The sequence below is a fragment of the Cnephaeus nilssonii genome (assembly GCF_951640355.1).
Source record: "Cnephaeus nilssonii genome assembly, chromosome: 5".
Taxonomy (NCBI): Eukaryota; Metazoa; Chordata; class Mammalia; order Chiroptera; family Vespertilionidae; genus Cnephaeus; species Cnephaeus nilssonii.
In genome coordinates this window covers 5,753,926-5,780,507 of record NC_137076.1, presented here as the reverse complement: position 1 = coordinate 5,780,507, position 26,582 = coordinate 5,753,926, and the positions used below count along the sequence as shown (strand labels likewise).

At 49.4% G+C, this 26,582-nt stretch overlaps 1 protein-coding gene across 1 annotated transcript in view; it reads left to right on the top strand.

Annotated features, from left to right (window-relative positions):
* Positions 1–20,337: 20,337 nt before the first annotated feature.
* Positions 20,338–26,582, top strand: part of QRFPR (pyroglutamylated RFamide peptide receptor) — a gene marked incomplete at both ends in the record, with an annotated part of 28,322 nt that continues 22,077 nt past the window's right edge. Inside the window, one exon of the mRNA XM_079773376.1 lies at positions 20,338–20,677. Coding sequence (XP_079629502.1) covers positions 20,338–20,677 — 340 coding nt within the window. The remainder of the gene's footprint in view (positions 20,678–26,582) is intronic.

Here is a 26,582-nt window from a genome sequence, read left to right as displayed (position 1 = left end):
CTTCTCCACGGACTAGCCCCTTCTGGGTCCCTCCATGTTCATCTTCGGAATAAGAGCGAGCAGTTCAGCTTGGACATTTGTAGAATATTGGATTAAGGTTGCTAATAAAGTTTGATGAGTAAAAAGGATTTGCAAATTTAAAGTTTACATAGTGTTCCGTGATAGATACTAGGTGTTGTATGTTTCTCAGGTTTAATCTTGGAAAGGGCTTAAATGAAGCTTTTAAAGTTTACCCGAAGATCGTGCTGTTTCGCTAGGTCTTCCTGACAAGGGACTGCCTTCCACAGCACCCACGGGTCTCCCTCCCGCCGTCTCCATGCTGGGACTGAGCATGTGCTGCTCAGCGAGATGAAACACTACATCTGCACAACAAACAGAGCGTAGGCCACACTCAGCAGGAATTCTGTCTCTGTTACTTCTATTTTAATTTTCTCTAACTTAAAATACTTTCCCCTAGGGGCCATCTAAACCAAAGATATTCTGGGAACATAATTTTCCCTGGTTCTTAATGTAAGAGCCTTTGCATATATATTTTAATATATAAGCATGTTTAAGACAGCACTTAAATATCACATATACATAGCGTCTAAAGACATAGAGGATTGTGACATCTCTATCTCAGCCTTGTAACCATGAGGGTCTTACTGTAAGATAAAACAGAATTAATGGCAGATGCCTGGATTTGAAGCTTCCTCTCTCTCTCTCTCTCTCTCTCTCTCTCTCTCTCTCTCTCTCTCTTTCTCTTTCTCTCTCGGAAAATACCCTATAGCCTCATAACTAGGTCACTTGGAACATAAATAAGAAAACAAATTTTATAAATTTTTAAAGGGGAAATAATGAAATAATGGTTTGTGAGGAGTGGAGTTGGCTCTGGAGGTGCAAACGCAGTGAACTCATCTATACTAATAAAAGGGTAATATGCTAATTAGACTGGATAGACCGAACATCTTCTGGACGTCATTCCGGACGTCCTTCCTGACAAAGCCAGGGCCCGGGTGAAGCAGCCTGGGGTCCCAGGTGCCTGTGGCTGGCCCAAGAAGGGAAGCCTGGGTCCCGGGTGCTGGAGGAAAGCCGGTGCCGGCAGCCGGGGGAAGGAAGGCCTATTCTTGCACGAATTTTCATGCATTGGGAATGAAAATTATATATATATATATATATATATATATATATATATATATAGAGAGAGAGAGAGAGAGAGAGAGAGAGAGAGGCCTGTTGCACGAAGATTTGTGCAATAGGCCTTCTTGCCCCTGGCTGCTGACACCAGTTTTCCTCTGGCACCTGGGTCCCGGGCCTCAGCGGAGCCAAACCTTCAGCCTTGAGCCTTGAGCCTTCAGTCTTCAGTCTTCGCTCTGTGCCTGTGTATGCAAATTAACCCAACAGGTTGTTGGGTTAATTTGCATACTCACTCCTGATTGGCTGGTGGGCATTTTGGAGGTATGGTCAATTTGCATCTTTCTCTTTTATTAGCGTAGATATGGCATAGCATAGGCTGGCTCAACAGCATATCAATTCTCACTTCATAAGTTTACCAGAATTATACAAGTAGCAACAAGCTTTTTTCCTGGAGCTAGAAAAGTTGATTTAGGGGAGAGACGTCAGCATCATGGCAGCATGAGTTGGGCCTCTTATTTTTTCCCTTTTCATTTTATTTTTGGTTAATCCTCACCTGAAGATATTTTTCATTGATTTTTAGGGAGAGTAGAAGAGAGAGGGAAAGACACAGAGAAACACTGATGTGAGAGAAACACATGGATTGGTTGCCTCCTGCATGAGCCCCAACCAGGGCCCAGGCTGGAGGACCCTGCAACCAAGGTATGTGCCCTTGACTGGAATCGGACCCAGGACCCTTTGGTCCACATGCTAACACTCTATCCACTGAGCTTAACTGGCTAGGGCTTATTTTTCCCCTTTTAAACAACTAGTCGGACCCCATCCTTGAACAAAAGTGCACATCATACGGACCCCTGGGAGCTGCCTTCCCACCTGTGTATGTGAAAGGGCGGCTGGAGCCTTGGTGGGGGCTTCCCATCCCAGGGAGCCAGAACCCTGCCCCACCCCCTGCCATGATGGGGAAGGGAACCTGCAGAGCACAAAACTGGATGGATACCAGGGGCGGGCGAGAGAGCTGCCTGGAGGCCCAGCCTCCACCTGCAGGGAGAGTTCAGCAGAACAGAGGGGAGTTTAGACACAGAGAGGCCAGGGCTCGCCAAGGAGGCCCCTCCCCAAGGCCACACTGCAGGGCACTGGGCTTTGGGCAGCAACCTCTCTGGCAGAAGAATGGAAAATAAACGTGGTAAGTGACTGCCTGGCCTTCCCAGCTGTGCAAGTTACAGTGGGAGAGACCTGCTTTCTCTCCACCTGCACCTGGATTTCTGAGGCGGGGCCTCCGTGATGGAGGGGAGGAGAGGAAAGGGAAAAAGGCAGGTAAGAATATCAGGACATTGAGAGAGCATGATTCCTCTGTCTGCTCAGGACCTCTGGGAGTGCCCCACAGGAGGACCCTCTGGGCCCCGAAGCCCGGGTGCTGAGTCCATGCTCCCCTTTCTGCTGCTGGTCCTGTATGCACTCCCCGGTGCATCCCTGGGAGCCGCTCCGGCAGGAGGAACCACAAACCTGAGCTAGAGCCATGCCTCCCGGAGAACAGAAGAAAGGTTTCTAGGAACCCAACCATGTAAAGCCTTAATTAAAGAGATGCCTGCTGCCCTGCTTAGTAGGTAGAGCGTCAGCCCATGCACCAAAGGGTTAGGGGTTCGAGGGCATCTACCTGGGTTGTGAGTTTGGAGGAGTATGTGTGGGAGGCAACCAATCAGTGTCCCTCTCACATTGATGTCTCTCTCTTTCCCTCTCCTTCTCCCTCTCCCTCTCCCTCTCCCTCTCCCTCTCCCTCTCCCTCTCCCTTTCCTTCTCTCCATCCCTCCTTCCCTCCCTCTCTCTCTGAAAAGCAATAGGAAAAATATCCTTGGGTGAAGAATAACAACAACAACAAAAGAGGTGCCTGCTACTTCAGATGCAAAAGCAGAAGCACATACCTTTGAAAAAAATCAAGGCACTGTGGCATCAGAAAAGGAAAATGAGGATTCTCCAGCAACCAAACTCTAGGGCTTGAAATACTACGATCTAGCTGATAAAGAATGCAAAATAGCTGCAATGAACACATCCAATGAGCTATAAGAAAACTCGGAAAGTCAAGCCAATGAACTAAGGAATAAAATTAGTGAACATGGGGTATTACTTACCAAAGAGACAAATGAAAAAGAACCAAACAGAAATTTTGGTGAAGAATTCAATGAATAAGATGAAGAATCCAACAGAAAGCATTGGTAACAGGGCAGACCAGATGGAAGAAAGAATAAATGACTTGGGGGATAGGGATATAGAAATAATTCAGTTAGAAGAGGAGAGAGAACTCAGATTTTTAAAAAGTGAATAAACCTATGAGAGCTATCAGAAAGGCAAATATCAGAATAAGTGTTGTACCAGAAGGTGAAGAGAGGGAGAAAGGGGCAGAGAAGTTGTTTATAGAAACAATAGCTGAGAACTTTGCAAACCGGGGGAAAGACTTGAACATGCAAGTCCACAAGGGCAATAGAACACCCTAGTATCTCAAGACCTTCTCCAAGAAACATTATAATAAAACCCACAAGTCAGTGATAAAGAATCTTCAAGGCAGCCAGGAAAAAAGAAAGTACTTACAAAGGAACCCCCAACTGGGCTATCAGCTTATGTTTCAGCAGAAACTCTACAGTCCAGGGGAGAGAGAGAGATGGAATGCAGAATGTTGAAAGATAAAACTGCAAGCCAAGAATACTGTACCCAGCAAAACTATCCTTCAGAAAGGAAGGAGTTATAGGCTTTCCCAGACAGATAAAAGCTAGGGGAGCTCACCACCACTAGACCTGCTTTGCAAGAAATGCTGAGAGGGTTTCTTCAAGCTGAAATGAAGAGATGCTAATCGGTGGCATGTGAACACAGCAGAGTACACAACACTTGGTGAAGGGGAAGAACAGTTTAGGAAACTGTACCTCTATATGAGAATGGGGTGTTAACCACTTATTTATAAGAGAGGCGTTAAAAGTAGTAAACATAAAGTTAGCTACTATAATTTGTTAACTATGCAGCACAAAGTGAAATAAATTGTGATATCAAAAGTACAAGAGGGGAAGAATAAGAGGGTGGAGCTTTTACAGGGAAACGAAGATAAGTTGCTATCAGTATAAAACGGACCTTTTCTATCTGAGATGTCTTATGTAAGCCTCATGGTGACCAGAAATAAAAAATCTAGTGAAGATCCACAAAGCATAAAAGTAAAGGAGACTAAGCATAACCCCAAGGGAGAACCAACCAATTTACAAGGTAGGCAGAAACAGAGGGGAAAAAACGGGGGAGATGTAAGACAACTGATAGGCAAACAATAAGAGGGCAGTAGGAAGTCCTTACATATCAATAATGAGGCGGGGGGAGCTGGAGGAAATAAGGTGAACAGATTAGACAAAGAACATATATGCAGAGTCCATAGACAGACGATGGTGTAGTGAAGGCCAGAGGGAGAGGGAGGTGGGGGCTGGGTGGAGGTGGGCAGAGGGGGTGATGGTGGAAGGACATCTATAATAGTGTTAACAATAAAAATAAATAAATAACTAAATAAATATTTAAGAAATTACTCTAAATGTTAAAGGGTTAAATCCACCAATCAAAAGGCACATATTAGATGAATGGATTAAAAACAAAAAACAAGACCCAACTCTATGCTGTCTATAGGAAACACTCATTTCAGCTCTGAAAACACACACAGGCTCAGAGTGAAAATATGAAAGGAGTTTCTTATTACAGGCAAGTGGAAAGCAGAAAAAAGCAGGCTAGCCATACTTACATTAGACAAAATAGTCTTTCCACAAAAATGGTAATAAGAGGCAAAGAAGGTCATTATATAACGATAAAGGGGTCATTAAGAAGATTTAACAATTGTCAATGGGTACACATCCACCATCGGAGAATCTAAATATATTAAGCAAATATTAACAGATCTGAATAGAGAAGTAGACAATACAAAAATAGTAGGGGACGTAAGAATGTAAGTTAAAACCTAATGCAAAAATGCAAGATTATCACTCACTGCCCAGGAACCCATTTCAACTTCATTCACACTCACAAACTGTGGTTTGCATAAATTATCCTATATAATAAGAGGCCAATATGCAGATTGTCCCCTCGGGAGTTTGACTGACTGGGAGTTCTACCGCTCGCTATGACGTGCGCTGATCACCAGGGGGCAGCATGGAATGAAGGAAGGTCCCGGCCAGCAGCGGGAGAAAGGCCCCAATTGGCCCTGATCGCCGGCCAGGCCTAGGGACCCTACCCGTATACGAATTTTGTGCATGGGGCCTCTAGTATTATATAAACAGACATGTATATTCAGCCTAAAAGGAATGGGGATGTGAACTGAGAAAAGGTTAGGCAAAGATGTGGTTTGAATATTTTCCTGTAGAATAACTGAGTGTGCATGTCAAATTTTATTATTAAACACTATGTATAATGCACACCAATTTTATTTTGCATATCATGTTTTGACAGTAAATCAAATAAACCATAAAATAATATTAAAAAAACACACACCAAAAAACACCTCCCCACAAAATAGTAGGGGACTTTAACACCCCACAGTCAGCAATGGATAAATCACCTAACAGAAAATAAGTTAAAAAAAATTTATATATATATATATATATATATATATATATATATATATATATATATCATCTTATCCAACAGCCACAGAATACACATTCTTCTCAAGTGCACGGAGAACATCCTTCAGGAGAGATCACATGACAGGCCACAAAGCAAGTCTTAGCAAATTTAAGAAGATTGATATCTTTCCTGACCATAATGGTGGAAACTAAACATCAACAAAAAGAGGAAAGCTGAAAAATCTACAAATGTGTGGAAAATAAAAAGCACACTTCTGAACAACCAGTGTGTCAAAGAAGAAATTGAAAGGGAGGAAAAAAAATCCTCAGAACATAGGAAAATGGAAACAAACATCCAATCCACGGGCTCTGGGAAAGCAGTCCCGAAGGGAAGGTTCCTGGCGATAGAGGTGCGTGTTAAGAAACAGGAAGGTGGGAGGCAGCTGATCCATGATTCTCTCTTATCATTGGTGTTTCTCTCTCTGTTCCTCTCCCTTTCACTCTGAAATTAATAAAAATATATTTTTAAAAAAAAAGAAATAGGAAGGTGCCCGGCCGGCGTGGCTCAGTGGTTGAGCTTTGACCTATGAAGCAGGAGGTCACGGTTCAATTCCCGGTCAGGGCACATGCCGGGCTAAGGGCTCCCCAGTGTGGGGTGTGTAGGAGGTAGTCAATCAATGATTCTCTTTCATCATTGAAGTTTCTCTTTCGCCTGCTCCAGTCTTCTGGAACTCTCTGCTTGGCTGCCCAGCTGGAAGAATCAGAGTTCATATTTTGCATTGAACTTAATTGGATTCTTAATATTTGTAATTTTAAGATTGTAATAGAAATTCAAATTTATATAAAATTATACAATTTTAAGTAAAAAATTTTTTGCCTCTTCCTCATTCCCACGTATGTGTAGTAATTGCTAATTTTCATATGTAAAGCAAAGAAAATTAAACATTAAAATTTAAACAAAAATATATACTGCAGCCATAACTGTGAAAAGAAGTATTTAAAAATTCCCAAATTAACTTTGTACTTTGTGAGTAGAAAATCAACTTTAAAAACAGTTGGTTGAGCATCGTCCCGTACATTGAAAGGTGGCCGGTTCAATTCTGGTCAGGGCACATACCAGGTTGTGGGTTCGATCCTCAGTTGGGTGTAACCAATTAATGCTTTTCTCTCACATCTATGATTCTCTCTCTCCTTCTCCCTTCCTTTCTCTAAAGAAAAAAAAATCAATAAAAAACAAGTATATCCAGCCCTGGCTGGGTAGCTCAGTTGGTTAGAGCAGTGGTTGGCAAACTCATTAGTCAACAGAGCCAAATTTTTTAAACTTAAACTTCTTCTAACACCACTTCTTCAAAATAGACTCTCCCAGGCCGTGGAATTTTGTGGAAGAGCCACACTCAAGGGGCCAAAGAGCCGCATGTGGCTCGCAAGCCACGGTTTGCCGACCACTGGGTTAGAGCATCATCCCGATACACCAAGGTTGCGGATTCCATTCCTGATCAGGGGACATACAAGAATCGACCAATGAATGCATCAATAAGTGGAACAAATCGATGTTTCTTCCTTTCTCTCACCCTCTCCTCTCTCTCTAAAATCAATAAATAAAAATGAAAAAACAACAACAAACATAAAAACCCCAAGTATATCTATGCACATATAGAGAAAGAAACCAGCACTCCACTTGGGGAACTCAGAAAATGGAATTGGGAGCGGTTCTGTTGACTTGTGTCAGGCCCATTTCCAGTAGTAAATGCCCTCACTAGGAAGTCAGTCTGGGTCTCAGTTTCCACAATCCTAAAGGATAGCAGCTAGCACCGTGCAGTGTTTATTATGTATCAGGCACTGCACAGAGGCAGGTACTGGTCATTCCCAGTTTGTGATGAGGAGAGAGAGACAGAGAGACGCAACCACCTGCTCACATGTCACAGCAAATAAATGACAGCTGAAGACCTCACACCCTTTGTGACTGCGCACGGAAAGGTAGAGGATGCCCGACAGCCTCCTTCCAGAGTAGATATGAAGACAGCAAGAACAGTGCACATGAAAGCAACTCAAACACTGGATTCAAACCGTTCAAGTGCTGCAGGCGATACGGGGGTAGACATGCGCAGAAGCTGGGAAATCTCCGTGAACGCTGAAGACGAGAGCAAAGTTTGATCACTGCGTTACAAAATAAGGCATATTTTTAAATCCTCATCCAAGGATATGTTAATTGTTGAGAGAAAGAGAGAGAGAGAGAGACCGGTGGCCTCTCGTACCTGCCCTGACCCGAGATCGAACCCACAACCTGGGTATGTGCCCTGACTGGGAATCAAACCCACAACCTTTTGGTGTACAGGATGACACTCCAACCAACTCAGCCACCCGGCCAGGGCCAGGCATATTTCAAAATTAAGCTGATGTACATAATTTTAATGTAAGTGTGTGTATAAGGCCTGGAAGCTGGTAAGTCCACCAAGTTTACAGTGTACTTTTATATACTTACACTCGACAATATTAGCTGGCTCATAAAATTAGGGAAACCATAACATTAGGATAAAGACACTCCGCTGCAAATACTTTCTCCATATTATTATTCCCTCTCGAAGCGGAGTGGGAGTGGGTCATTTCCGTGAGGACGGCTGGTCTGTTTGGGATTTGGGAGCAGGGCTGCGGACATCACACAGACAAGAACCTGCCCCCATTCCTGCTTTCCAGTCTCCACAGGAAGCGGACACTGCGAACTGAGCGAGATGGGAAAGTAGAAGCTAACGGGTGGGCGGGGCCGTCTGAGTGCCCGCAGCCCCGATGGCCTGGCTGCACACACCGCAGCCCCTCTGGGGTCAACTCGGCAACTATGACCGCCTGAAGCCACCCAGGTAGCTCGGTCACAGCTCCGGCCCCCACTCTTTCTTTCTTTCTTTTTTAAAATATATTTTTATTGATTCAGAGAGGAAGGGAGAGGGAGAGAGAGATAGAAACATCAATGATGAGAGAGAATCATGGATCGCTGCCTCCTGCAGGCCCCACACTGGGGATGGAGCCGCAACCCGGGCATGTGCCCCGACCAGGAATGGAACCTTGACCTCCTGGTTCATAGGTCGACGCTCAACCCCCGAGCCATGCCGGCCGGGCTCGGGCCGTTTCTTTAATAGCGATATCTGCAGCTGTTTTATTAACACGACCTCCAGGTGACCGTGTGCACACAGACCCGCCCTGCAAGTGTGGCTGGGAGGAGAGGAGCAGAGGAAGGCAGGAATCCGGACTGGAGGGCGGCCCCAGCCAATAGCTCGGGAAAAGTCCCGAGGAATCCTGGGGTCTGTGTTCACCCCGTGAGGCAGTCACCGACCCTCAGAGCCCAGGCCTGTAGCCAGTCACCCAGAGCCCTGGGGCGGATGTCACAGCTCCACGAATCCTGCGCCTCCCCCAGACCCTGGAGAACTTGGGCTTCCCTGTCTATTCCATATCGAAGCACCAGCCCCCGGCGACGGTGTGGCCCCAACCAGCTGGTTTTCCTTGGTGGACACCGGCCAAGACCCATCGCTGAAAAAGCTGTCCCGCCCCAGCATTGCTGACCCCAGAGAACTGAGGAGCCTCTGAACCCGACCCGCCAGCAAACCAGCAAAGCCTCCAGCAAACAGCAGGGGGCGCTGAGATGGGGGTAACTCTGGCCCGCTCTACTATTCTGGAAGTCCCGGGGCCTTGACTCACATTTCCCCACCTGAGATCACCTGCGAATGGCATCCTTGGTTCTTAAAGGGTGCCCTGCCCGCCCGCCCCCCTCGGAGCGGCTCCTGAGACACCCCTCGGCCAGGAAGGAAGACCCTGGTAGCGCATTTCTGCAGCGGCGCCGAGGCAGCCTTCCAGGCCGGTTACAAATGCGGATTTTTTGAGAAAAGGTACTTCGTTGGTGTCTGTTTTACAGATGAACCAAGTGCCCAGGGTCCCCAGCGGGCCTGGCAGAGCCAGGGACTCGGCCCCGGGCATGTTGTGTCCGCCGGCTGTGTGGCCTGGCAGGGACCTGCCGAGACCCAAGTCAGTGACGGTGTTGGGACCTCGTCGCCCAGGTGATGCATGAGGTCGTAAGCAGGTGCGGAGGGATGGCCGCTACCTGCTGGCTAAGGGAGGCGCCAGCTGGGACCAGAACCACTAAAGAGCTCTTCCCACCAGCTGGTGTGGCTCAGTGGTTGAGTGTGGACCTATGAACCAGGAGGTCACGGTTTGATTCTGGGTAGTGGGCTCCATCCCCAGGAGGGAGCGTGCAGGAGGCAACTGATCATTGATGTTTCTATCTCTCTCTCCCTCTCCCTCTGAAACCAATAAAAGTATATTTAAAAAAAAAAAAAAAAAGCTCTTTCCTACGCTGCCTGGCCCTCCATTCCGAGCCCCGATACAAATCACGGAGAACTTCCCTGCCTTTGTTCATCGCCCCACATTCGGTGGCTAAACAGCACGCAATCCATTTCTTCAGAAAATGTTGCTTCCTCCAAATCACCGCGTGCAGTTCTGGCTGCCGCCTGGCTCGCCCACCTCGGGCACTCTCACCTGAGCACCGTGCCACGCGCTACCTGGTGGCCGGGCCTCCCTGCAGGCCCCGGCTTAACCCAAGCGAATGAGCAACCCACGCTCCAATCTCCCCTTGGCCAAAAGAACTGTCTGCTCCTCAGACTCTGAAATGGAAGCTGATTTCCCCTGCGTGACCCCTGGCGTTCCTGGGGAGATGACCCCTGGCGTTCCCGGGGAGACGCAGCCCCGGGAACTATTTTTGTAGGCGGGCCCGGGGGGAGGCCTTCGGTGAACCAGCGGCATGCACGCTCCATGGTCACACGGGTCAGCACTTGTGTGTCACCTCTGCCGTCAACCAATCACAGGCAGCAGGGCACACACCACTGAGCACCCCTGAGCAGAGAGGACTCTCCCGTGGGGCTCCCCACGGAGCGCCTGCTCGCTCGTCTCTTGCTCCATCCACCTGGCGATTATTTCTTGCTGTGCATGGTTTTCACTGTCATCCTCACACATGAGAATCATAAGCCCAGCATCACAGCTCAAAGCTGACACCTCCCACGTTTGGGTCACCAGGAGGTGCTGCATCTGCAGTTTGATCGGTGTCATTAGTGGAGAGGTCAGACTCATCTACGACAGAGATGATCTCTATTTAACGAAACAAATTTCACTAAGTAGCGTGGGGGAGTTGTTCTGTACAGTTGTGATTCTCAAACCTGGTTCTGCTGTGGGATCTCCTAGGAGCTCTCGCACTCCCCGACACCAGGCTGCGCCCGGATCAGCTGCGCCAGGGGGCCTGGGGGCCTGCGTCTTAAAGTCCCCAGGAGAGGCCCCTGTGCAGCTGAGTTTGCGACCCTGATTCACAGGGAGGCTGTGAAACGGAGATGCTTACTAAGACTCCCCATCACCGGGACACTTGCTCCGTGCCCTGCTCCAGGCCCTGCACGGCTGTGAGCGTGTATGTGTGCAAACTCAGTGAGTCCTCACCACCACCCTCCGGTACTGTCCTTACCTGGGCGTCACAGTCGAGGGGATAAGGGGCAGAGTCAGGATTTCTGCTCCGTCGGTTTGCCTCTTAGCCCGCATATTATTCGGCCTCTCACTGTGTTTTTCTGTCTTTAAACAGAATGGTTGTGGCAGGGGCAGCTTTCACACACACACACACACACACACACACACACACACACACACGCTGACAGAACCCGGAGTTCCCCCATAATCCCCGCTCTGCCCAGTCAGTGCTTGACCTGATTCCATTTTTACCTCTCCAGCCTCGGAACAAACTCCTTCCGGGCGCTTCAGCCCCTGACGTTAAACCACAGGCTCAGCGCCAGGGACTCCAGCTTACCGCCATTGGTTATGGCTGGCAGTGTGCTGGCTGTGAACTCTGTTAACAGAACCATCCTGCCTTTCATTCTCCTAAACAAACAAGGGTTCTTCCCCCCGAAGGAACAAGCCAGCAAGCCTCCATGGCTGCCCCTGCCGCCCTCCGTCAGGGAGCTGGTCAGACCCCATGCTGGGTTCCCAACCTTCCTGACCCCCCCCCCCCCCCCCCCGTCAGCTTCCTTGACCCCAGCTCAGCACAGAACCAGCTGCTCACGGGCCCACAGGACCCAGAGGGGGAACCTGCCTTCCCTCCTGAGGTGCCCCCGGAGGCAGTCTGACCTTGGGCCCTGGGTCCCAGTCTGACCTTGGGCCCTGGGTCCCAGTCTGACCTTGGGCCCTGGGTCCCAGTCTGACCTTGGGCCCTGGGTCTCAGTCTGACCTTCGGCCCTGGGTCCCAGTCTGACCTTGGGCCCTGGGTCTCAGTCTGACCTTCAGCCCTGGGTCCCAGTCTGACCTTCAGCCGCCCTCAGGCTGCGACACACTTCCGTAAGTACATCCTTCTAAACCTTAGTTTTAAGAACTGTCTCTCTCTCTTCTTCGCACTTACCTTCCGTCCCAGGCTCCGGTGCAGGCTGACCCCAAAGAGTGGCCGATTCTAGCCCCCTGTCATCCCCGTGTCACGCCTGTGGGGTGTCGTCCACGTCCCCGAGTCCAGCCCCAGCCTGTCTGCCACCTGCCTCCAGGTCTCGCGGACACGCAGCGGCTCTCGTGGTCCCGGCCTATTCCTGGCCTCCCGGGATCACCGTGCCCACCTCCCCCACGTTTCCCCCTCAGACTTGCCCCGGGGCCGCCTCTGCCCCTGCCTCTTCTGCTCACCCCGCTCGTCCCAAGTGCCAGCAGAGCCTGAGGCTGGGCAGCCCCTCCCCTCGGCGCTGGGGTTTGTGATGACTTACATGTTCCCGCACCTGGAAGTGTGTTTTCACAAGGGAGGCCTCAGGGTGGCCGGCACAGGTTGCTCCTTCATCACAGGGGCCGGGTGCTCTTCAGTGAAACAGGGCACCCTGTGAGCGGGGGCACAGAGGACCTCACTGGGCACCCCTCCTCCCAGCCGCTCCGCCACCTCTGTCCAGCCCAGCCTCTTCCTTCACCCCTCAGCATCCTCCCTGCAGGAGGGGCTGCCTCCGAGAGCCACCTGAACCGCCTGTAATCCATCAGAACCTGCCCGGGGCCTGGGCGGGGCGGCGCCTGGGCCTGGAAGCCTGGGAACGGCTGACTTGGGGAAATTTGGTTTCTGTTCTTTTTGTGTGAAGGCCAAGAGCCTCTGCCAGCAGCTGTACAGTGTCTGCAGTGACCACATTACCCCTGACACAGCCCGCAGCATGCGGCGCGTCCGGGAACAGGGTGTTTGATGAGTAAGTGGGCGGGTGTTCTGATACGCTTTTTCCTACGGCTGGAGGCGGTGATTCCTGTCGCCAAACCCCTGGGCTAGAACGTTTCAACAAGTGCATTCCATGTGTGTTCACACCCCATCCTACAAATGTTCAATCTTGACATTCCTGGTCGCTCTACCTTTTAAAATGCAGATATATTTTCCTCATTTATATATTTTCCTTGTAGGAGGAAATAGAAACTACTTATAACCAAAACAAAGTAACTAAAAGAATCTGTTCTTCCCTGGCCGGTGTGTCTCAATTTTTCTTGATTTCAGAGAGTGAGAGTGGTTAAAACATTGGCCTGAGCACCAAAGGGTTGTGGGTTCGATTCCAGTCAAGGGCATGTACCTGGGTTGCAGGTTCAACCCCAGCCTCAGTTGGGGCGTGTGTGGGAGGCAACCAATTAATATCTCTCTCTCACATCAATGTTTCTCTCTCTCTCTCTCTCTCCTCCTTTCCCTTCCTCCCTTCCACTCTCTCTAAAAATTAATGGAAGCCAGGACAGCGTGGCCCAGTGGTTGAGCATTGACCAACGAACCAGGAGGTCACGGTTCAATTCCTGGTCAGGGCACATGCCCAGGTTGTGGGCTCGATCCCCAGTGTGGGGCATGCAGGAGGCAGCTGATCAATGATTCTCTCTCATCATTGATGTTTCTATCTCTCTCTCCCTCTTCTTTCCTCTCTGAAATCAATGAAAATATTTTAAAAAATCACATATAGGGACAAAAAAAAATTTTAAAGGGAAAAATATCCTTGGATAAGGATTAAAAAAAAAATTGGCGCATAACAAGAAATCAAATTTGGAGAGACACTTCACAACTAAACACGTGTCATTTAGTACTAAATATCCTGTCGGTGATGCAAGGAAGAAAGCAGTTGAGGAACTTCAAAAGAGTCAAGAAAAATCAAGTTCTGTATTTAATTACTGGATTCAATCTTCCAAAAATGTTAATATTGCAAGTTTTGTGGTTAGTCAAGAGATTGCTAAGAGAGAAAAACCATATACAGACGGTGCATACATAAAGTTGTTTTATAAATGCATCCGAAGAGCTATTTCGGGATTTTAAGAACAAAGCAGATATTCTTTAAAAATTAAAGAGTTACCATTGTCTGCTAAAACAGTGAAAGAACAGTCAAAATGTCTTCGAATATAACTGACCAGCAAGTCGAAGATCTTAAATTGGTTTCAGCTTTATCAATAGCAGTTGACGAGTCTTGTGACATAAATGATACAGCGCAAGTTTCACTTTTTGTACGATTTATTTCATCTACAGGTCCTAAAGAAGAACTTTTAGGATTATTGCCACTCAAAGGTCAAACACATGGAGAGGATATAGCAAAGGTCAAACACATGGAGAGGATATAGCAAATTGAGTGCATTGAAAAACATCATATTCCACTAGATAAAATAGTCTCAATTTCAACAGACGGGGCGAAAAGTATGACCGGCGTTAAGAAATGGGTTTGTTGCTATTTTGAAAGAAAAAATTAATCACGAGATACTTACTTACCATTGCATCATTCATCAAGAAGCGCTTTGTGCACAGACATTTCCAGAAGAAATTTGCAAAGTTATGGAATTGGTGATTCACATTATCAACTCCATTATAGCTAAAGCTCTTAATCATCGCCAATTTAAAGAATTTTTAGTTGAAATGGAGAGTGAGTACGCAGATCTTCTGCTGCATAACAAGGTATGTTGGTTATCAAAAGGAAACGTTTTGAAACGTTTCGCTTCCTTATTAACAGAAATTAAAGCATTTCTCCTTGAGAAGGGTGTTCACTATCCGGAACTAACGAACGATCAGTGGATCCAAAAATTTTATTTCATGGTAGACGTTACGTCTCATCCAAATCAGCTTAATCATAAACTACAGGGGAAAGGAAACACAATTTTTTTCGATGTTAGAAGGAGTTATTTCATTTGAAAACAAATTATCTCTTTTTGCTCAAGATTTTGAAAGTGAAACTTTGATTCACTTTCCAAGCCTGTTGAAACATCGCCAAGAAAATAATTCTGATATTGACATTTGCTATTTCAAAACAACACTTTTAAATATTAGGGAAGCTTTTCTAAACAGGTTTCAGGAATTCAGAAACAGCAAAGCGACGTTGGCTTTTGTTAAAAAACCTCTTAATGCTACTATAACAGAATTAAATTTTTCTCCCTTTAATATTGACATTGGCAACTTTGAAATGCAATTGCTGGATTTAAAAAGCAAAGAATTGTGGAGCTCGAAATTTGAACGTCTTTGTGCTGATTTAGAAATACTGGAGAAAAACAAATGTGAACTTAGTTCACAGCACAAGTGGTCTGCTTTGAAAGACCTGGAGAAGGAAGATATGTTGATTTTTAACACTTGGAATAGTATTCCTGACTCATATAATCAACTGGAAAAAGTAGCGTTTGCTGTTCTTTCCTTATTCCGGTCTACATATTTATGTGAACAATCATTTTCAAGCATGAACCTTATCAAGAGTAAATTGAGAAGTCGTCTTATTGATGAGAATCTGGAATCATGCCTAAAATTAAAAACAACAACATACAAACCCGACTTACCCAAACTTTCCAAGAAGATGCAAGGCCATTGTGCACATTAGTGTTTGTCAGTCATTGTCATGATTTAATTTTATGGATATTGTAAGGTAAATTGTAAGGAATTTAATTTTATCAATAAATAATATCGTTATTAAGTATGATATCAAGTTTTATTCAACGTACCTATAGTTTAACTAAGACTTAAAACTTTAAGTAAAGTTTATTAAGTTAATTTTAGGGAACGTTGTGGAGTGAAAGAAGATGCAGTGTCGAGGACTGAGAAAGGTATGTTGAGATAGTTTGGACATATAAAGAGGATGAACGAAAGGAGATAGACAAAACAAGTATATAAGACGACTGTGGATGGGAGAGTTGGAAGGGGTCGACTTCAGCGAACGTACATCAATCAGATTGAGGACGTTTTTAGCCTAATTAAGTTAATAACAATGTACCTACCTATATAGTTTAAGTTTAAAAAATGTGGCTCTCAAAAGAAATTTCAATCGTTGTACTGTTGATATTTGGCTCTGTTGACTAATGAGTTTGCCGACCACTGACCCAGAAGAACCAGTTAACCCTTTGCCATCTCTCCATGTACTACAGACTTGCATTCTCTCACATACTAAATTAAATTATACCTTATTCATTTAGTAATATATTGCATGAAATCTTTGTTTTATTAAGACAACTTGTAGACAAGTCAGCTAATATTAGGGAGGTTAAAACTTAGCTGTGGCCTGGATGGTGTTGCTCAGTGGTTGAGCATCGACCCATGCACCAAGAAGTCCTAGGTTTGAATCTGATCAGGGCACATGCCCAGGTTGTGGGCTTGATCCCCAGTAGGGTGCAGGAGGCAGCCAATCATGTATCTCTCACATTAACATTTCTCTCTCTCTCTCTCCCTCTCCTTCCTCTCTTTAAAAAAAAAATAAAAGCATATTTAAAAATAAACAACAACAGCCCTAACCGGTTAGGCTCAGTGGATAGAGTGTCGGCCTTCGGATTGAAGGGTCCCAGGTTCGATTCCAGTCAAGGGCATGTACCTTGGCTGCAGGCACATCCCCAGTAGGGGGTGTGCAGGAGGCAGCTGATTGATGTGTCTCTCTCATTGATGTTTCTGACTCTATCCCTCTCCTTTCCTCTCTGTAAAAAAATCAATAAAATACATTAAAAAATAACAAAAAATTTAACTGTGAAAGTCCCTTAGAAGGACCCTAAGGCCTCTCTCATACTCAGCTACTCTCTCACTCTTGTGTACGAATCCGTTAATAACACTTGTGTTTGAAAGAATGAACCTTAGGAGACTGAAAAATAGGGAGTTACTCTCCAGCGACCATATATAGGGACAAAAAAAAAAAAAAGTTTAATGGAAATGAACACATTTCCTGAAGGGGTTCAGGTTAAACTCAACATTCTTTTAAACCCATGCTTGCTGTTTGTAGGGAGCGGCTATAGGGTCAAGCCTGGGAATGACCTTCTAGTTCTCCCTTGTTCCTAGGTAGCTAATGTGCTGTGGGAGGTGCATCAAGTGCTGCCAAAACAAGGCTTGAGTAAGGAAATAGATCTGAAACTCGAAAGAACATTGTGAACATGTTGACCACCCCCCTTGTTTTGCTCTGTGTGCTCTGACTATAAAATAAAGCTTCGGCTTTCAGGCTGGGTCTCTCTGTGTCCTCCTCCAGGCAGTGATCCACCTGGTCCCAACGGTATTCTCTTGTCTGTCTTCTTTAATCGCTCACCGCCCCTCCTCAGGTTCACCCCTGGCCGTGCTGAACCCGGTTCACTGTTTTTTACAGGAAAAAATCGTAATAGCTCATGTTTATCACCCACTTTTTGTTAGGCAAGGTGCTAAACAGTTTACATGATTTTTTTTAAACTGCTCACAATAGAACCATTAACATTCCATAGTTCTTGCAATCCCAAGGCTATAGTCATGGAAACGGGGGCCTAGACAGATGAGGAAGGTCAGCTGGGATCCAAGGGCCAAACCAGCTAGGGCATATGTGTGGTTTAAACCCCCCATCTGCCTTCTGGGGGAAGGTGACCATTTACTCATGTCCAGCTGACACTGGTTTTCTCGGCCGTCTGGTTTCCGGAAGGTTTTCAGTGGCGGCTCTTCTCTTTTCAATCCGCCGCGGAGGTAACGTCTGTCTCACTGTGGCTCCGCACCCCCTGCAGCGCCCTGCCCGCAGCCGGGCCCTGAGCGTCGGCTGGTCTCTCTGAGAGGAATGGCGGTAACTCCCCGAAGCTCTCTCCCACCGGGCCCAATCAGCAGGCAGCAGCACGCCGAGGTTTTATTCTCCTGGTCTTTGTACCAATCACTTTCAGAACCACGACTGCCACTAGGCCTACATAGTGAACAGCCACCTGCAGACTGCTCCCTGCTATTGGACACATCGCACATGGTGTCCTTTGATATTTCTTATATAAAAACTAAGGTGCTAGATTCCTCCCTGAGTCCGGAGCTAGGGAAATGTCTGCTTCCTTCATTTTTTAGGCCACGAGGGCTGCAATGGTCCGCAATGTTTCTCTTTGGGCCCCGGCTTCCTCGTTGTCAGGAAGCTGGTGGCTGGGTAACCCACCCGACTGTAGCGTCCTGGAACCCAGGTTTGCTGGTACGACGCCTGCCCACGGCCTCATTATCAGCCTCATGCCCCATGCCGCCTCCTCCTCATTGTCTTGTCCCACTACTTTACAGCTCCTTGGTTTGTAATAAAGACAGCATGGGCTTAAGAGTCTGACTGCCTGGGGTTTTGAGAAGCACACTAACAGTTTGTAACGGTGTGATCTTGAGGGAGTTTCGTAATAGTCTCTCTGCCTCCCCTTTTCATTTGTATAGAAAGGACAATGAATGCACCTGCCTTCGACAGTCATTGTGAAAATGAAATAAGATAATGCGTATGAAGCATGGTTCAAAGACATCATTATTGCAGTCTTTTCCTTTTGGAAGAAATTGTGGTGAAATATCGTAACATTTACCATCTTAACCACCTTTGAGTGTACAGCTCAGCGGTAAGTACACGCACATGGCTGCCAGAAGTCTTTTCATCTTGCCAATCTGAAACGCTGCACCTGGAAATAACAAGGCCCCGTGCGCTGCTCCCTGCCCCCGCGGCCACCCGCGTTCTGCCTCTGTGATCCTGATGCCTCCAGACGCCGCAGGGAAGCGGAGCCTCGCTGTGCTGTCCTTTCGTGACGGGTGGATGTCACTGAGCACGCGGTCCCTAAGGCTCATCTATGTTGTAGCATGTGTGAGCATGATCTTCCTTGTGAAGGCTGAGGAAAATGGCATGTGTACGGCACATTAGCTCATCCACTCACGATGGGCACGTGAGTTATTTCCAACTTCTGTCCTTACAGAGAAAGACACAGAAGCAAATTCGGGGTCAGAGGACTTGGTGAAGAATTAGATGGGACATCAAAAGTATAATCAATAGGAGGAGAAATTGATCAATGGGACTTCTCTGAAATGAAAATCTTTGACCTGTGAGGCCCTGTTAAGAGGGTACATAACAAGGTAACAGACCGAAGGAAATATGTGCAAACCACTGATTTGGCAAAGGACTGGTGTCTAGCCTACAAAAGGAGCCCGTGAAACCCAACAGCTAATAAGCCAGACAGCTCAATTAGAATATGGGCAGGCACACGCTGGACAGCAGGACGGCAGATCAGCACCGGAAGGTGTTCCGCAGCATCGCTGTCAGCACAGGCAGACGAAGATTCAGTGAGGTATCACTACACACTCAGAACAGCTAAAAAAATCCCAAAAAACCCCAGCATCAGATGCTGGCAAGGGTGTGCAGAAACCGAACTTCATACATTGCTGGTGGAAATGGAAAATGGTACAAGCCACTCTGGAAAGTGATTTGGCAATTTCTTAAAAACCTAAACATACTAACCATAAACTCAACCAGCACACTTCTTGGCATTTCCCAGGGAAATGAAAACGTATGTCTACACAAAAAATCTGGACGTGACTCTTCATAGCAGCTTTGTTTGTAATAGCCCCACACCGGAAACACCCCCATGTCCTATGGCAGTGAGTGGTTAAAGGAACTAGATCATCCTCAGCCAAAAACAGGAGCCCCGGCATCCCCACGGAGGGCGTGGATCTGAGGGGCGCTATGCTGAGTGGGAAAGCCAGCATCCCCAGGCTGTGCCCTGTGCGGCCCTGTGCACGTAACCTCCGTCAGAAGTAGAACTGAACTGGAGGACAGATTGGTGATTGGGAAGAGGGGGCAGGTGGGGGGAGAGCTGGGGCAGGAGGGAGGTCTCCCTGGCCAGAGAGGAGGTTTCTAGCTTGATTTTGGTGGTGGCTCCAGGGGTCTTCACTTGGGATAAAATGACACAGGCTCCCCCCGCCCCCCCCCCCCCCCCCCCCCCACACACACACCCTGTGCCGAACTCTCCCGGATTTAAGTAAGATGGAATCAGTGGAGAAACCAGGTGAGGGACGCACAGGACCTCTCTGTTATTATAATGATTTTTTAAACAACAGAAACGACGGTGGCCACATTATTTCATAAGAGGAGAACGCAAACAAACGAGGGGCGGTGGGAAACGCCAGTCCTCAGCTCTGCCCATCCCTGCCCTGGGGAGGAGGGTGCCACAGAGTGGGCGGTGCCTCCCTCCCTGGGTGGGCGGCGACAGCGCGCAGCCAGGCGCAGCCCCACCTCCCGCCAGGAGTGCGGATCGGAGCGCGCAGAGCCGAGCGCTCAGAGGACAGAGCCGCACTTGGGAACCGCCGGTCCGTGCGCGCGTCTTGCCGGGGCTGCCCTCTCCGCACCTGCCGGCGCCCCTCTCCGCACCTGCCGGCGCCCCGGTGGAGCCAGGCTGTCCCGGCACCGGGGCACCGGGCTGGGCCAGCGCGATGCAGTCGCTCAACATCACCCCCGAGCAGTTCTCCCGGTTGCTGCGGGACCACAACGTGACCCGCCAGCAGTTCATCGCGCGGTACGGACTGCGGCCACTGGTCTCGGTCCCCGAGCTGCCGGCGCGCGCCCAGCTGGCCTTCGTGCTGGCCGGTGCGCTCATCTTCGCGCTGGCGCTCTTCGGCAACGCGCTGGTGGTCTACGTGGTGGCCCGCAGCAAGGCCATGCGCACCGTCACCAACATCTTCATCTGCTCCCTGGCGCTCAGCGACCTGCTCATCGCCTTCTTCTGCATCCCTGTCACGACGCTCCAGAACGTCTCCGACACCTGGCTGGGGGGTGAGTCCGCCGCCCCATCCCCGGCCTTCAAGGGCACCCCCCTCATCCCCTCACTACCCGCTCCAGCCCCCGTCACACAGTCTGCTCCTCTGACCTCCTGACTGTCTTTCTAGCAGAGTCTGTCCTTAGAACTTCCTCACTTGTGCTCACTTGCAGAAGTTTTTTGCCTCTTGGGATCTGTCCCGAGTTTTCCTCTCCTCGTCCCTTAGAGACAGGGTCAGGGACCGGCTTGGGAAAGAGATCCCAGGCAGGGAGGTGGGGTGCATCCCGCTCTCCAGCCAGTTCAGCTTCTTTTGATGATTACCATTTTTTTCTAATCCTATATAATAAAAGCCTAATATGCTAAATGCCCCACCCTTCCACCATGGGACCAGTCGCTATGATGTGCACTGACCACCAGGGGAGACGCTCTGACCCATAGGTTAGCTTGCTGCTGGGGTCTGGCCGATCTGGACTGAGTGAGATGGGCTGGACACACCCTGAAGCCCTCCCACAGTCCCTCCCCGGCCCGATTGTGCACCGGTGGGGTCCCTCAGCCTGGCCTGTGCCCTCTCGCAATCCCAGACCCCTCTGGGGATGTTGGAGAGCCAGTTTTGGCCCAATCTTGCAGGCCAGGCCGAGGGACCCCACCCGTGCACGAATCTATGCACCAGGCCTGTGGTTTTTAATAAAGGATAATTACCAAGGTTTTCCCCCCTAATTTTTAATGAAAGGTAATTACCAAGGGTTTTTTTTCCTTCTAATTTTTAATAAAAGATAAAAATGTTTCAAATACTAAAAGCCCCAACATCCCTACCTCCTCAACCCTGGCTCACTCCCCAAGGTGCCTGTGTGGCTTCCAGACAGTTACCTGCAGCCCAAGCACACATGTGAACTTAAACCTTTACAAACTAATATAACACATTTGCAGAAAAGGACCCGTCATTTATAAAAGGATTATCAGGGCCAGGCGGGGGGAGGACACAGAACCTCTGCCCTCCTGACAGAGACAGTTCCTCTCCCTCCTTAGTGGGGAGCAGAAACCGCGGGGCCCTGGGGGTCCCTGAGTCCAGGGCAGTGTGTGGAGGTTGGGAAAGTAGACACTGCACTTCCAGAACAATCCAGTCCTTCCAGAGACAGCTAGAGAGTGTGTCCTTGTCACCCACAAGCACCCTCAGGTACCTGGGTGTGCCTGGGAAGGAGGCATTTCCCTGGGTGGGTGTGCTCAGATCCTCAATCCACAATCCTCACAAAGTGGTGGAGACGGGTGGGGGTGGTGGGGGGGGAGAGACTGTGAGAGAAGTTGGCCTTATGCCCTCAGGCCCTGCCATGTCCAGCCCCTTGCTAATTCCTTTTAATCTCCTGCAGGGTATTCCTTGCATCCCACAATCACCAATTTGAGGTCTTCAGTTTCTCTCCCTGGCATTGCTTTCCCCCCCACTCATTCCCGTCTCATCTTCAGTGTAAATGTTCCCCACATGAATGTGTACAACACTCCAGTCCGGAGCGGTGACTGGGAAGTGGAATGCAGTGCGGGAGCGGGAAGTGGACTCACGGGTCAGAGACTTGCTCAGGCACTCGGTGGAGTGTCTTAAAGGTGCCCAGTGCAACCACCTCCATAAAGTTGATGTGGAATCTTTTGATCATCTTATATAATTTGTTATTCTTAGAACTAGGCACAGGCGCTTTTGTTTCTCAGTTTGTGAAGACAGACTTAGGAAGCAAACGTATTGCTGGGAGATGGTAGCTCTGTGTTTAAAGGACAGCATCACTGAGCAAAGCGGACCTTCTACTGAGGATGGAAAGACTGGATTCCTCCTGTGGCTCCGAGACATGCTGATTCTACGCGTCTGGACCTCGGTGTCTCAGTGAAACGTGAGGGATTCTGGGCGCTGGGAAGCAGGATGAGGCAGACCTCAGAGCTGAGCTGGGGGAGAGCGATGCCAGGAAGGTGCACCTGCCTCTTCCCACCTGAGGACGCGGGTGGGCCCTGCACGGGCTTCTTTCACGCTTCCTGTTTCTTCGCTTCCGACGTCATGGAGGGCATTTCCTTTAGCTTCTAAATGCTGAAAAGGGGTAATAGGTTGCTTATTTATTTTACAGGGTTAGTGTGAGGGTGACGGGTGCTAGTAAAAGTGCTTTGAAAAACACTAACCATTGCACGAAGATGTAAAGCAGTAATTTTATTAACGAGTGTTTGGTTGGAGGTGGCCTGTGTTTGTCTGGGGCCAGATTTATAGAATAAATATTCTTTTTTTATTTTTAGTATTTTATTGATTTTTTTTTTTACAGAGAGGAAGGGAGAAGGATAGGGAGCTAGAAACATCGATGAGAGAGAAACATTGATCAGCTGCCTCCTGCACACCCCCCACTGGGGACGTGCCCGCAACCAACGTACATGCCCTTGACCGGAATCGAACCCGGGACCCTTCAGTCCAAAGGCTGACGCTCTATTCACTGAGCCAAACCAGTTAGGTCTAGAATATTCTTATAACCTGAGCAAGCAGCACAGAGATGCACACTCAGGGAGAGGAGAGAGTTTCTGGGGAGAGTGAGCCCAAGGGCATGGCGTTTGACTGGGCAAGATGGGAAAATATTACAGAACTCCTGGGGTCAGTTAACAAGAGAAAGGTCAAGAGAATGAAGTCCAAGAGTTGAAAATGAGCTTGGCATTCATCCATTTATTCGGAAATGAATAGAGCTCACCTGTGCCTCTGTGGGCCTCCCAGAACAGGAAGTAACCCGAAATGAACAGAACTAGGATGGGGCAGAGGAGGGCCCGGCTGCGGTGCGGGCAGGGAGGCCACTCACGTTTCCAGAGGAAGGAGGAGGGAGTGTGTTCTAGAACAAGGGAAGTTTGAAGGAAAGAAGGCAAAGCGCTCCAAGAACAGTGTGGAAGGCTTTTCAAGAATATCGCTTAGATGTGGGACTGGTGGGGCATATTGAAAGGTATATAACCCCCATAAACTATGACTTCCCCTCAAATGCATCAGGTGGGGCGGAACTTCAGCACAGTGGCCACCAGGAGGTGACAGTGGAGGAAGGAAGACTGGATGCCCTGCCCGCCCCCCCTCCCCCACCCCCGCCGCCCCCGGGGCAGGATCGCTGCTGGGGAGGGCACAGGTGGGGGGGGTGTGCCCAGTATTCTCAGATCTTCTTTTATTGCTGTTATCATTTTATTATTACAGATTTTGATGATGTTGGCATTTACTTCACATTTAAAAAGTAAAATGTACTTGGGGGAAAGAACCTTTCTGTGGGTTTGGCCCCAAATAATTCACAGACTTCCAGGTGGGACTAGTCCGCAAAGCCTCTCCAGACGCTCTGACCACGTCGGGGTGGGGATGACCGACTGGGTGTTTGTCTGCTTTTGCCACTCACGCCCTGGCTGGGGACCAACAGCGCCTCTGAGCAAAGCCACGCTTTGACAAGATCCCCCGGTGGGGCCCACGGCTCTCAGGCCTGGCTGCACAGAGATGCCCCGAAAGCCTATGGAATTGATCTCTGAGCCCCAGTCGGGTGGCTCACTTGGTTGGAGCGTCACCTGGTACACCGAAAGGTCAGAGGGTCAATTTCATCAGGGCACATACCTACGTTTGGGTTTGATTCCTGGTCAAGGTGCATACGGGAGGCAGCCAACTGACGCTTCTCTCTCTCTCTCCCCGCCTCCTCCTCCCTCTCCCTTCCCCTGTCTCCAAAAACAATAAAACATATCTTCTGAGGATTAAAAAACCCCAGCCCAGGTGGCTCCAGGCCAGTTGCTGGCCCAGACTCGGTTCCTCTGAGCCAGGAGCCAGCTCGCCCTGAGCCTGCCCGTGCGTCTCTGCCCAGGTCCTCGGTTAAAGCCCTCGTGCGGCTGCTGCAGGTCACGGTGGGAGATCTCCACGGTGGGAATTGACAGCCACGAGTGAGGCCTTTAAAACAGCCCCCCACGGTTGGTGTCCAACACACCACTGAGCAGACATCGACTTCCTAAGAGGGAGACAAGGGGATCCAAAACAGTTGGTGTTTTATTGAGTGACACTCACCAGAAGGTGATCCAGGGATGCTCAGCTCTCAGCCGGCCCAGCATGAGGCAAGCTGCCCGCCAGTCCCCTATGCACCTGCCTTAGCTTCCCAGCATCAGCCACGTCCCACCCACCAGCCGCCACTCCCACTCCCCGAAACCTCCCGACACAGAGCGAGCAGGTGTGGGGGCTCCTTCCCCCAAAAGAGTCAATGGGCTTGCTTATGACTTTCCTGTTACCACCAATGTGAGAATGGGCTGTGTTGCCATAGCGACGAGGAGTGGGCCCTGGAAGTTCTGACTCCCGTCTGCTCGCTCCCCTATGTGGTCAGGCTCCGGCACGGACTTGCCGTGGTGCCCGCGGCCGTGGCATTTACTGTCGGACCTGCAGCCGGTCCTCCTCGTGTGTCTCCGACTCCCTTCTCCTTTTAGCCGTTTCGTCACAACATCTAAAACTCTTCCAAATTCACGGACTGCACCTGTCGCTTTTCTTCCAGGTAATTAAGAAAAACAATGTTCTGTTTTATCCAGTATATTCAGAGGCATTTTCCAGGTAAATGCAGACACTTGGCTCTCTTCTGGAGGACTCCACAAGCGCCTCTTTTCCTTCTGGCTTTGTTTCCTTTGTCCCTGTCCCTGATGTTCTGCCTGGCCAGGTTCTCACTCCCTCTTCGAGCCTCTTTTCTTTCCTCGTTCATTGCTGCACAGACGCTGCCCTGGGACTCGCGCTTCTTTGCGGGTGATTCTGAAATCAGTGTCCAATTGTCGTTTAAGCCACGGCTCTCCCCTGATGTGAAGATAGACACTTACACGCAGGGTCTTACCAGCATCCCGCGTTCCCTCACCTCTGCCCAGGGCTGCACTGATGAATAGTCCTGGGAGCCACGCTCCTATTCAGCATTCCCTGGCTCTGCTGTGTGGGGCGTGGGTGCTGAGGAGGGTGACCTGTGGGGTGGCGTGGGTGCTGAGGAGGGTGACCTGTGGGATGGCGTGGGTGCTGAGGAGGGTGACCTGTGGGGTGGCGTGAGTGCTGAGGAGGGTGACCTGTGGGGTGGCGTGGGTGCTGAGGAGGGTGACCTGTGGGGTGGCGTGGGTGCTGAGGAAGGTGACCTGTGGGGCGTGGGTGAGGAAGAGGGTGACCTGTGGGATGGCGTGGGTGCTGAGGAGGGTGTCCTGTGGGGCATGGGTGCTGAGGAGGGTGACCTGTGGGATGGCATGGGTGCTGAGGAGGGTGACCTGTGGGATGGCGTGGGTGCTGAGGAGGGTGACCTGTGGGGCGTGGGTGCTGAGGAGGGTGTCCTGTGGGGCGTGGGTGCTGAGGAGGGTGTCCTGTGGGGCATGGGTGCTGAGGAGGGTGACCTGTGGGATGGCATGGGTGCTGAGGAGGGTGACCTGTGGGATGGCATGGGTGCTGAGGAGGGTGACCTGTGGGATGGCATGGGTGCTGAGGAGGGTGACCTGTGGGATGGCATGGGTGCTGAGGAGGGTGACCTGTGGGATGGCATGGGTGCTGAGGAGGGTGACCTGTGGGATGGCGTGGGTGCTGAGGAGGGTGACCTGTGGGATGGCGTGGGTGCTGAGGAGGGTGTCCTGTGGATGAGCCAGGCCTCACTCAGAGCAGGAGGGGAGGGAGTTTCTAAGAAAGGATGGAGGAAGCATGAGTGTCTGCTGACATCAGGCCTCTGGATGAGCAGTGGGGAGTGTGCAGTGAGGAGAGCACAGTGGGGATGTGCAGTGGGGAGAGCACAGTGGGAATGTGCAGTGGGGAGAGCACAGTGGGGAGTGCGCAGTGGGGGAGTGGAGTGGGGAGAGCACAGTGGGGAGTGTGCAGTGGGGAGAGCACAGTGGGGAGTGTGCAGTGGGGAGAGCACAGTGGGGAGTGTGCAGTGGGGAGAGCACAGTGGGGAGAGCACAGTGGGG